The sequence below is a fragment of the Ochotona curzoniae genome, unplaced genomic scaffold, assembly GCF_017591425.1.
Source record: "Ochotona curzoniae isolate NIBS_2020 unplaced genomic scaffold, NIBS_Ocur_1.0 contig_3819, whole genome shotgun sequence".
Classification (NCBI taxonomy): domain Eukaryota; kingdom Metazoa; phylum Chordata; class Mammalia; order Lagomorpha; family Ochotonidae; genus Ochotona; species Ochotona curzoniae.
This window is the reverse complement of record NW_024466004.1, coordinates 15,451,980-15,464,781: the sequence shown is the minus strand read 5'-3', so window position 1 is coordinate 15,464,781 and position 12,802 is coordinate 15,451,980. Positions and strand designations below refer to the sequence as shown.

At 45.9% G+C, this 12,802-nt stretch overlaps 1 protein-coding gene across 1 annotated transcript in view; it reads right to left on the bottom strand.

Annotated features, from left to right (window-relative positions):
* Window positions 1–5,025, bottom strand: part of EFHC1 (EF-hand domain containing 1) — a 44,085-nt gene extending 39,060 nt beyond the window's left edge. Inside the window, exon 1 of the mRNA XM_040983534.1 lies at window positions 4,891–5,025. Within this exon, the coding sequence (XP_040839468.1) occupies window positions 4,891–4,953 (63 nt within the window). The 5' untranslated portion in view covers window positions 4,954–5,025. The remainder of the gene's footprint in view (window positions 1–4,890) is intronic.
* Window positions 5,026–12,802: the final 7,777 nt, after the last annotated feature.

Below are 12,802 nucleotides of genomic sequence, written 5' to 3'. Positions count from 1 at the left end.
TGATACTTTATTTATTAAACTCTTAATTTCTTACTAATCTTTGTTTTTTTAAATCTTGTCTGGTAGTTATGTACTGGGATCAAGAAAATCCATAAATGTTAATCTGCAAAGAAAAGCCTTCCTAGAAAGTAACAGTAGTATATATTTAAAGTCTTGATTCGGTAATTTCAACTTTGGTCAGTTAAGGATATTATACAAAGTGTGGGAAATACAGGTCTGAACCAACACATTAAACCTTATAATAGTAAAATATTGGAAAAATTTCAAAGATATACACATGTCAGTAAATGGGAAAAAAAATATATAAATCACTCAATGCTCTATTATGCAGCCACGAAAAAAAAAAAAACCTGATAATTGTAGGCCCATGAAGTAATCTGGTGAGGACATTTATTTATCTTTGAGAGACAGAGAGAAGCACTTCTCACTGTTGATTCACTGCACAAATATCTGCAATGGCAGGGCAGAGGCAGGACTGGTTTGACACTAGGGGCTGGCAATCCAATCAAAGCAGGAATCCAGTTACTTCCTCCAGCACTGCTGAGACGTTATCCGCTCAGTGGGGGCAAAGGCAGAGCTGGGGATCAAATGCATCCTCTCAGGTTTATGATGCCTGAATCCTTCCCAGCATCTTAACTGCCAGCTTAATAAGCGCAAAGGGCAACATGTAAAGTATAATGGGAGGTGGTTGGCGTATCCTTCAGCAGAATCTCTGGGTTCCAGTCCAGGCTCCATTTCTGATGCAGCTTTTTGCTAATGCATACCCTGGGAGCCATCAGATGATGATTCAACTAGCTGGACCCCCATCACCCCTGTGGGAGGCCTGGATGGAGTATCTGGTTCCTGGCTGCATGCTGGCCCCCTACCCTGGGGGCTGCAGGCAATTTGGGAAGCAAGCCAGTAGAAGGAAGATCTCTAACTCTACCTTTCAAATTAAAAATAATATATATGTTTAAAAAATAAAAAACGAAACCCATCAAATTAATATAACCAATACTTTGCCTTTTAATTATTTATTCAAAGTTTTGTCATTTTAAAGTGATACTAAAAATGTGTTTCTTGTCAAAAATAGCAAAAATCAGAGGCTGACATTGTGGTGGGTTAAGCTGCTGTTTGCAATGTCTTCATTCCACACTGGAGTGTTAATTTGACTATAGGCTGCTTTGCTTCCAGTTCAACTCCCTGCTAATTTACCTGGGAAAGCAGCAGAAGATAGCCAACATTCTTGAGTGCCTGACATTCATGTGAGAGACCTGAATGTATTTCCTGGCTGCTGGCTTCGGTCTGGCCCAGCTCTGGCTGTTCCATCCATCTGCGGAGTGAGTCAGTACGTGGAGCTGTCTTATTCTTTCCTTTATCTGTCACCCTACCTTCCAAATAAACCCTTTTAATTTTTTTCTTAAGAAGAAAAAAAGTCCCATAAATTGTAAGAGAACATTTAATCAATTTCAGTTCCTCATACAAACGTGCATGCTTATAGATGTGTATGTATTATATACACACACATTGAAATTTTTAAATATGTATTTCTATTTGAAAGGCAGATCTTGCAGAAAGAAGAGAGGCAGAGACAGAGAGAGAAATCTTCCATCTACTGGTTCACTCCCCAAATGACTGCACTGGCCAGGGATGAGACCATGTGAAACCAGAAGCCAGGAGCCGGGAGCTCTGGGTGCCTCACGTGGGTACAGGGGCCCAAGGACATGAACCAGCCTCTGCTGTATTGTCTTTGTGTTGAGAATATTAATTTTTTCCTAGAGCCTTTGCATCAGATTAAATGTGATGTTTGACAGACCCATTCTGCTTTGCTTTGTACCAACAAATCCTTTTGTTGAAATTCCTTTTACGGCACCAATAAAGCTAATAGACTCTATCCACTGGTTTAGTCCTCAAGTACCAGGAACATCCAGGAGCCCAGATCCCAATCTAGGCCTCCTACCTGGTTAGCAGAGAAAGTACCTGAGCCATCAGGTATACACTTTCCGGAATATACTTTAGCAGAAAGCTGGACTGGAGGTAGATGAACCAGGACTCAAATCAGCATTCTTGCATGTGCTGTGGGAATCCTGCTCCCTCTTCTAAAACTTTTCTCATTGATATATTTGCACTTATTTATTGGGTACCATACTATAATTTAATGCATGTATACATTGGATAATCATTAAATTTTTCTCAAATATTATCACTTTTATACATGGAGAGCTTCAAAATGGTCTAATTATTTTAACTGCAAATTAAATGCTGTAGCTTAGTTATCCTATTCAGTTATGTAACATTAAAACTGCTTCATCCCATCTTCCTAGTATCTAGTGCCTTCTCTCTCCTTCGATGTGCTCAACTATTCTTAGCTCCTACAACTGAAGGACAACATGTGGCATTCCTCTTTCTTTGCCTGGATTATTTCATTGAACACAGTATCTTCCATTTCATTCATGTTGCCACAAGTAAGAGGGTTTCATCCCTCTATAACTGAATAATAGTCAACTGTGTACATATATCACAAGTTTTAAATCCATTAGTCTGTTAAAGGACATCTTGATTGCATCTGTATCTTGGTTCCTATGGTTACTGCTGCAACAAACATGGGCGTACAGACCTTTGATATACAGTTTCATTTTCCTCATGTATACTTTGCCTTTGAATTATATATATACATATAGTTGGATTCCTGGATCATAGGTTAGTTCTATTTTCAGCTTCTTTTTTCATATTTTTCAGGCTCTTCAGGAACCTCCATACTGCATTTCATAACAGTCACACTAATATATTATTTTAGAAAGACTTTCCTTTTTCTGTAATGCAACGTGAAGTTACCTGCAGAATTTTATATGAAATGTAAATAAATTTAGGATTGATCATAAAATATATTTTAATAAAGAAAAAAACAGACTTATTGCCATATCCTAATTTCTTTTACAGCCCAGCCTACACACTTCTAAGATCTGCTCTAACACTGAAGTGTAACAGAATGAGATTCTTTGCACAAAGAGTTACGGACTGTGGATACTGTTCTTGGTCACTTGACAGGGTATGCTCCAAGTATACAGGGCACACGACAAGACCAAAGAGAGCTGAGCTGCTTTCCTCCCTGGATAACTTCCTGCCCCTCTGAATATAGAAGCAACACCAGCACTTCAGTGTGCTTTGCTGCTTTAGACAGAGGTCTCTATCATCATTTGGCGATGACTCATGGGTACCCGAGCCCCGGGCCCCAAAGGCCTCCCGCCTGACCCCTCTTATTCACTAGGGCTTCACTCTCTGTATGCCTTTCCAGTTGCACAGCACTAGCCCTTCACTGCTGGAGCTACGGGGAACATGGTTTTCAAATTTCAAATAAAGCATTCCTTATTTGCTCGACACACCACTGGTGTGTTTAAAATATGCAGTTGGCAGGTGTTCGATCTGGTGAAGACACCCACATACCACACTGGAGAACTTTGTGCTTAACACCAGACTCCTGACTCAGCTTAGTAAATCAGAGCGCAGGAGATAGTGCTGACGGCTCAGGTGACTGGATTCCACCTAAACGGGCAGAAGACTTACATTTAATTCCTGGCTCACGGCTTTGGCCTCTGCACAACCTAGTCTGTCACAGGCATCTGGCAGGTAAATGAGCAGACAGGAAAATTTTAACTCTGCATGGTTCTCTTTCTTTCTCCTTTTCAAATAAGGAAGTAGAGATTATAAAACATATCGGAAACATGTCCAATGCATCTTATTTGTGTACCTGTAGAGCCTGACTCTGTCATTTCATCTGCACCTCTTTTATTCCCCCGAACCAACTCAACCCTACCTTGTGGATTATCCAAACTCCACACCACCAAATGTTTAAACTCAGCCTGCACCGGGCAGGAAAGTGGGTACAAGAGTGTCTGAATCATATTCAACTGAAAAATCGACAGGAACTGAAAATCTGTGGTTGTTGTCAGAATCCAAACTCTCTCACCAAAGTTCTATTTTAATTCTTTGTTCTAAAGAGACCAAATGTTTTACGAACATGGAAACAACTTAAGTGTTTAAATTATTAAATAATAATACAAATTATTGTTGCCTCACCTATAAAATTTACTAAGGTGCTGATTTTTTCCAGAATATATATTTCAGCACCACGTTAGAATCGAAACCAAAGAAGTTACTAAACACTTGCTTTGGAGGAAAGAACAAAACAAAATGAAACAGGAATTTCACAAAAATGTCAGAAGGGAAAGGCACAAACTGATCCACTGTAGTTGCGGGAAACGGATGTGGTTGCAGGGAAGGATGGCTTGGCAGGCCAATGGGCAAGCCTGGAAGAGAACCCCTTGGCAGACGGAATCAAGAAGAGGAAGGGAGCGGGACTAGAAAAGGCAGGAATTGGGAGGCACATACAACAGGCCCACACAGCGGGAAGATGGGACGAGCGGAAACTATACGGCCTTTCAAAGCGACACTTGGAGCTGGGAGTGGGAGAGATGACCGGGTTCAGGATTCCGAAGAGGAAGGAGGCAGGAGGACAACCATGACCTGGGGAGAGTGGACAGGATGCGGGTTAAAGGGGAGAAGGTCGGGAGAGGAGACCTGGAGAGCAAGCATGGAGCTGGACAGACAGGAGCTGGAGAGAGAACAGCCAGGGAGGAAGGAGTAAGGAGGCGGAAACTTATCCAGAGAGCAAAGCAAGCAAAAAACGCAGCTCGGAGTTACAGTGGAAGGCGGCGCCAACAGACTGCCAAGGTGGAGTGGGAAAACCAGGGAGAGGCACAGAGGGCAAAGGAGGGCTGACAGAACTTAGAAGAAACAAGGTCCGGCAGAGGTCGGGCGAGGACAGACTTGGATGGAAAGGCCTGCGAGGTGTAGTTGGCGGCGAACTCGCCAGGGATTCTCGATTGGGGTAAAGGTCACGTCAGTCCTCACCGTGGAGTCCTTAAAGGACGTGCCTGGCAGGAAGGGCAGGCCGTGCACGGGGTTGGACACCATCGCAGCAGGTACTCTCGCCGCCACCTAGGCCAGGCTCGGTTGGCTTTAGTTGCTGAGGCGACAGGCCGAGTCGGCGAACCTCCCTTGGCTCCATGGTAACGCCAAACATCCGGGGAGGCCGCAGGCTGGGGGCGGGGCCTGGGCGCCTAGCGACTGGGCTCCGGGAGCGGAGTCTGGGCGCCTGGGGCGGGGCTGGACTCCGGGGGCGGGGCCTGGGCGCCTGGGGCGGGGCTGGACTCCGGGGGCGGGGCCTGGGCGCAGCGGGGCGGGGCTGGACTCCGGGGGCGCGGTCTGGGCGCCTGGGGCGGGACTGGACTCCGGGGGCGGGGCCTGGGCGCCTGGGGCGGGGCTGGACTCCGGGGGCGGGGCCTGGGCGCCTGGGGCGGGGCTGGACTCCGGGGGCGGGGCCTGGGCGCGGCGTGGCGGGCCTGCGCGTGCGCACTCGCGGCACTCCGCCTTCTCGCGGTGCGCAGGCGGGGCCGGGATGGCTGGGCGCGGCTGGTGGGCGGTCCGGCCTCGGCCATGCCCCTTTCGGTTTCACCCAGGACCCAGTGGGCCCGAGGGTGGGACGTGGGAGCTGCCTCGCCCAGGAGCAGGAGGCGGTTCATTCTTGCTGCGAGGTCCAGGGTCGCTGCCGGCGGTTTAAGGAGCTGCGGAGAGACTGCGAGCCGTCCGGCGCCTTGAGCCCTGGATGCTCGGCTCTGAGCTGTGAGAGGAGGCCCCGTCCACAACGTGTCGGGGTTATTCCTGGTGAATGTATCCTCCACGTCAGACCCACACTTTTTGGGGTCACAGGCCTCTAGATTATTCATGATGGTGTTTCTGCTGTCCAGGACTGGGGAGTGAACTGAGGCAGCCGTCTCAGAGTTGCCGGACTCGCCCATTCCCTGTGGGGTCCCTGCAGCTCGACTCTCTCCCTCCGATGAGGGGCAATACCCTAGGTAGTGATCCCTCGTGGGCCCCCGACTACTAGAAGGTGCCCAGCTCTGTTTAAATTTGCAGACGCAATGAGATCAGAATCAGAAAGGCAAACGCAGCAGGTTCTAATAGGCTGCGTGATGAGGAAGAAGCGAGTTCCCGAGGTGAAATACCTTCCTAGGTGTGCTAGCCCTCCGAGCCTCTCATGAAACGTGTCTTTCTGCGTTGTTCTACTCTGGAGACATTTTCAGGAGGAAAATAAAAAAGGAGGAAAGCTATCAATCACTCCAAGAAACTTTTTTTTAAAGATTTATTTATTTTTATTACAAAGTCAGATATACAGAGAGGAGGAGAGACCGCTGATTCACTCCCCAAGTGAGCACAACCGCCGGTGCTGAGCTGATCCGAAGCCGGGAACCAGGAAATTCTTTCAGGTCTCTTATGTGGGCCCAGGGTCCCAAAGAATTGGGCCGTCCTCGACTGAGGCGAGGACTTTAGCCACTAGGCCACGCCACCGGGCCCTTTCCAAGAAACTTTTAAAAAGCAAACCTAACCTAGAGGCCCGGCAGTTTGTGCTTCTTAGAGCTGAGGCGGAGCCCAGGAATCTGATTTCCAGTCAGTGCTGGCACCTGAGAGTCATGAGTCTCACACGGAGCTGTGGGTTGCTGTCTTGGCCGTTTACTGCCTGTGTAGACAGTAACTTTACTTTTATTGCTGCGTGTTGGAGCAACCCCCTTTGCTGGATTTGCACGAATTAGCGTGAAGCTCAGGGGGCCTAGGACAGGAACGCACTGAGTGGATCCTGAAGCAGTTAGTACTGCCTAGCTACCACACCCAGCCCAAAGGGTTTCTCATCTGCTTAGGCCCCGTTTCCCCATCACCTGTTTTCCATTGTTGTCCTTGAAAACCATTTTGCTTTCTGTTTTCTGGTTCACAAATACTACCTTATGTGGGAGTTTGATGCCCAAAAAACAAAAACAAAATGAATTGGTTTGCATGGTTGGAGTTCAAGGAAGCTTTGAAAGTACCTGTTCATGTATCCTAGTGGGCATTATAGGATGGAAGCAGCCCTTGGCATAACGTGGTCAGATGGCAGCCTTTGAAAGAGAAGGCCCCTCTGCTGCTTCTCTCCACGTTGCTGATGCTAAGAACCCAGAATTACTGAGAGAAAGACTTCTCACCAGTTCCTGAGAAGCCCTTCTTGAGGAACTGGCAGAGTTGGACACGGGTCTGCGTTCCCTGGACGGAGTAGGGGAAAGGGCATGGGAGCTGGGCAGGGTGGGCCACGCCCTTCCAGCGTGCATTGTGGCGTCTGGTCCTATTTGGGGACAGCCTTCTGCTCAGACATCCTGCTTTCCCGAAAGAGCATGCCAGCTCAGAGGTTAGCGGAGGGCGTTTTAACGCATGGAGAAGAGACTCTTGCTGTTCTATGCCTTGCACACTGCCGTCACCTCTAAGGAAGGGGAACCGAGTGGTGCTACAGCACTGCTAAGAAGCACACGGACAGGTCTGTGCAAAAAGAACGAAAGACAAAAAAGGGGAGGGCATCAGGACCTGGAGGAAATTTGATGTGATTAAGAGTCTATATTTGGGGGCCCAGTGTGGTAGCCTAGTGGCTAAAGTCCTCACCTTGCACATGCTGGGATCCCATATGGGTGCTGGTTTGCGTTATGGTAGCCCCACTGTCCAAGATGAATTAACGGAGAATGTGAGAAGTCATGCAGAACTGGATTTTTATTGTTGTAGCGGAGTGGCCTTCATCTCACAGGATGACACACCAAAACAAACAAGAGTTTTTATACTTTTAACCAAATATAATACAAGTGGTGAGAAAGAAGGTGCATGGAGCACAGATTAGCTGAGTTTTCACAAGGTCAGAGCAGCCCGTAATAGTTCCAAGCACAGGGTAGATAAGTAGGAAAGGGATTCCTTCCCCCCCTGGAAAGGGGGAAGAAGGAATCAGGCAACATTCCAAGGGACAACAAAACATCAGACCCTGGGTCAGATCTTTGCAGGACTCCAGGCCTACATACAGCCATGCACGGACACACAGTCCTCTGCTTTACTCTTCCCTTGGAATGTCTGCCAGGCATCCGCATCACCCATTTCCCATCCATTCCCTGTTTGTGGCCCGGGAAAGCAGTCAAGAATGGCCCAAAGCCTTGGGACCCTGCACCTGCGTGGGAGACTTGGAAGAAGCTCCTGGCTCCTGGCTTCAGATCAGCTCAGCTCCAGCCATTGTGGCCACTTGGGAAGTGAATCAGCGGATGGGACATCTTCCTCGCTCTCTCCTCCTCTTTGTATTTCTGCCTTTCCAATAAAAAATTAACAAACCTTAAATAAAAGTTTTTATTTGTTTGTCCCTACACTGGCCACTCAGCTTCTGCTGAGTGTGGGTTTGTACCCAACATTTCCCGCTTTGTGAATTGTACAGGGGAGGGCAGGGACACGAGAATCGCTGGCAAACACGTGCAGAGTGCCCTAGTGGGAACATGGTTGTGTAAAGGCTGGCCTCAGAAGACCACGGACATATTGCATAATTTCAGCAGGTGTTTTAAAGCTGGAGGACTGGAAAGACATTGAAACATTGGGCCACCAGCAGCCAAACCTGGAAGAAAGTTTTGTACTAGATGATGTATAAGAAATCCTGATGGGATAGGCTGTGAACAGTGTATAAAATAATCATCTTCTCTTTCAGCAGCTTATCCAGAGCTGGTTTTGTCCAGAATTTGTTTTTAATCCAGTGACAGTCTTATTCTTCAGAACCTAACTCCGCAGGAGCAATTCCAAAAGGCTATTTGTGACTGGGAGGAGCGCTCCAAGAATTGTGGTGTAATACTGCCATCTGCTGGATAAATGCAGAAACGGCATGATTTCTGAAGTGAAAAGTTACACATCCCTAGGTATAGAAGGACTAGGAATGTAGCTAGGGTGTCTATGAGCAGGCCCCCCTCCCGGGGATGGTCCCTCAGTGCACTCTCCAGCAAGCATTTTTGTTCCTTGATAGTTTCTGTATCTGTGTAATATAAGGCCTGGTTTATCAGTTTGAACATTGCAAAGGATGAGAAAAGCATCCAATGATTTCCAAGCAGAGTCTACAACAGATTTAGGGACCCACGAGAATTCTTCTGTATACAAAATCATACGGTTTGGATTTATCCTGTTTTAGTATAGCCATGAATTCCTGCTGCAGGGTTGGAGTAACATGTAATTTCTACTGATTTTCTTTCTTTTTTAAAAAAAAGATTTATTTATTTTTATTAGTCAAATTTACGGAGAGAAGAAGAGACAGAAATATCTTCCAGCTCTGTTTCACTCCCCAAGTTGCCACAATGGCCAGACCTGTGCCTGTCTGAAGCCAGGAGCCAGGAGCTTCCCCTGGGTCTCCCACAAGAGTACAGGGTCCTAAGGCCTTGGGCTATCCTCCACTGTCCTCCCAGGCCATGGGCAGGGAGCTGGATGGTCAGTGGATACTGATGCCCATATAGGATCCTGGTACTTGCAAGGTGAATATTTAGCTATCACGCCAAGCACTTTTCCTTCTTCTTAAGTCAAACTTATTGAATGGCTTTAGCTGTAAATGTTGCAATTATTTTCCCTCTTCAAAGTTTATTAAACCTAAAGCTAAGTCCCGTTTTTAAATGCCATTTTCTGTCTCCCAAATGGCACCTGGCATCTCATGGGTACAAAGCAAACAGTTATACAATGACCAGCCAATTCCATGAATGAAAGATGACTTGGACATCACATCATATTTTTCTAACTGCCACAATATCCTAATTAGCATTCTTGAGAGACAGAGGGATCTTGCATCTACTGGTTTAATTCCTAAATGGCTGCAAAGGATGGAGTGGCCCCCCACCCCCCGAAGCCAGGAGCTTCTTCCGGGTCTCTTACATAGGTGCAAGGGCTTAGGAACTTGGACCACCCTATGTTGCCAACGCAGGCAGTTAGCAGGGAGCTGGAATGGAAGGGAAACAGCTGGAGCTCCTGTGGGATTTGGAACCCATATGGGACGCCGGTGCTGTAGGCAGAGGCTTAGCCTTGTGTAACACAGCACTGCTCCTTAGGTAGTAGTTCTAAAATGATAGAATATGATCATGGCCAGCCTTTTCTAGGGGAAATAGAATCAAACTTATCAAATTAATCATGATTTAGTTGGGACAAATGTGTACACATTCATATTGTGAGTGTTTATTAAGGAGCCATTAACAATGACTGATTCTCAACTGAGTATTTCGTGAAGTCTACTTCCGTCCCCTCATAGTGAGAACAGACACTCCTCATTTGGCACAGCGGAAATCACTGATCTTGGCATCCTGCTTGAGGGACATCTCTGGTATCTCTTTAGCTCTCAACAGTATATACAGAGAGGTATGCAGAGGATGGGAGAGCAATGTTGATCTAGATTCAGTGAGCATTGTAGTAAGTGAGTCCATTAGTTTGCACTAATGACAACTCTGAAGCACGGGAAGCTGACTTTATTACTTCATCTCCCTGTGGACATCTGAAACTAATCTTCTTTTCCCCCTCTACCTATGGGACAAAGAACAGGAAACAAAACACCAGCCTGGATTCTCAGAATCATAGTCTTATCTTGTCTGTGTGGTGTTAGTGTGAGCTTCAGCTCCCTGAGTTTTCTATTTGATTGCGCATGAGTTCACAAATATTGACACGAGTACATGGAATTTCATGACAGTATTCTTCTACTTCTGTGTATGCTTAAGGTTTTGCACAATAAAAAAGTAATAAACTCAAATTATGAAAAAGTATGAATTCTACAGGATGGTGTTTGGTACAGCAGTTAAATTGGTACCTGGGAATCTGCATCCCATATCAGAGTCCCTGGGCCAAGTTCTAGTTCCTTTGCTTCTGATCCAGCTTCCTGCTAATGTGCACCTAGGAGACAGCAGGTGATGGCGCAGAAGCTTGGGGTCCTGCCACCCACACAGATCAAATGGTGTACTGGGCTCCTTATTTGGTCCTGGCCCAGCCTTGGCTATTGTAGGCACTTGGATAAGAAGCCAGTAGACATGGCAGTCTGTTTCTGTTTCATTGTCTTCTTACCTTTCAAATAAAATAAAACAAATGACTTTTTTGTGAAGTGTGGATTCTGGAGCCACTCTGCACCTGGTTCTCTCTCTTACTCTGACCTTGTAACCTTTCCTTCATAATAATTTCCAGTTTGTAAATATATTGTATTAGGTGAGCTAATGTCAGCACTTAAAATATTGTCCCTGACACATAGTAAGAGCTTGGTTGCCAAAGTTTGAATAGGCAGTTCGAAAAGTTACCAGAAAAGTAGAAAAACTACAGATAGTGAACTAAGGACAAACTAAGGTAGAAAGATGGGAAGGCAGAGGGGAACATGCAGTGAGCATTTTAAAGACTGTAACATCTAAAAGGGCTTGGCATGTGCGATTTATATCTTTTATTCCTCTCCCACTGTGCCGATCTCTCTCTCTCTTCTCCTTTCCTCCTTCCCTCCCTCACGTGCACACTATATCTTTTTTTTGGAGAGTAGAAGAGACTCCAATCTCTTTTTATGTGGAGTTTCAGAAAGTGTACAACAGTTTCCAATGTCCTGGAAGAGGCTGGAGGGCTGAATCTTGTGGAGACTTGGGCTCATTCCGCTGTTGATGTGGGATGATCTATCTATCTATGTATGTATCTATCTATCTATTCATTCATCCACTGGACTATGAGGGCAGACAGTAAATTTACAGCCTGTTGCAGCAAAGATGAAAATGCTTGTGGGAAGATGAGTGACTTGTGAAAGCCAAGGCATAAATGCCAGGGCCTAGGTAGGAGGTTGCCAATATCCTACCCAGGAGCACCTCCTTATCAAGGTAGACTCGGAAAGAAATACATTTGGCCACAGAGAAATGGACTATTCTGAAAATTTTCTAAGTATTTAACTCCAAACCACAAAGGTTTCATTGTATTCACAAATGTGATAAACTTCCCCAAGTATCTCTGCTGATTTTACATGTGAGACCTCCAAACTCCTTTCGCCCTTACATAGGGTAGCAAGGAGGGTTATGTTCTACACGTTCCATTGCTTACTTGTGCCTGTGGAGCAGAGAGACTAAGGGCCATTGGTTTGGGCAAAGTGTGTCAGTGTACGGAGTGTGGGTGGCAGGTGTGGGTGCAGTGCTTCTGGCCCTGATTCCTTTATCCCACGTCAGAGTACCTGGTTTCAAGTCCTGGCTCTAATCCCAATTCCAACTTCCTGCTAAGGAGCAGATAGCAGGTGGCTCAAGAATTGGGTCCTTGTCACATACGTGGAAAGTCTGGAAATACTTCCTGGATATTGTTTGTGGCCTAGCCCTGCCTCATCCCTGGCTGGCATTTGGGAAGTAAATCTGTGAGGGAGAGATCTTTCTGTCAATGAAACAATAAATTATTTTTTAAACACCTGAGATTGGTCCTGGATTATATACTAGTTTCCTAAGACTGCAACAATAAAGTTAGTGGCTTAAAAGAACTTAGTGGCTTAAAAGAACATTTTTTTTCGCTCATGGTTCTGAAAGCCTAGAAGTGTGAAACTGAAGGTGCTGGTAATGGCATGGTTGTTTTCTCTCACAGGTTCTGGTTATTACCAACAATCCTTGGCAGCCCTTAGCTTGCAGCTCGCACAGCTCCAGTCTCTGCCTCAGTTGTTAAGTAGGATCCTCCTCTTAATGTGTCTCTATGTTTTGATTCTGTCTTTCCAACATGTCCTCTTCTTATAAGACACCATAAATGGTGGACTAGACCCACCCCACTCTAACAAGACCTCACCTTAATCACATCTCTAATTATATTTCAAATAATGTCACTAGTTAACATTCTTGGAGTTAGGGCCACCACATATTTAGACAGCACAATTCAACACATAAGATATGAGAACTAAAAAAATTTTTACAAGGATATAAGAAGTTTATTTACT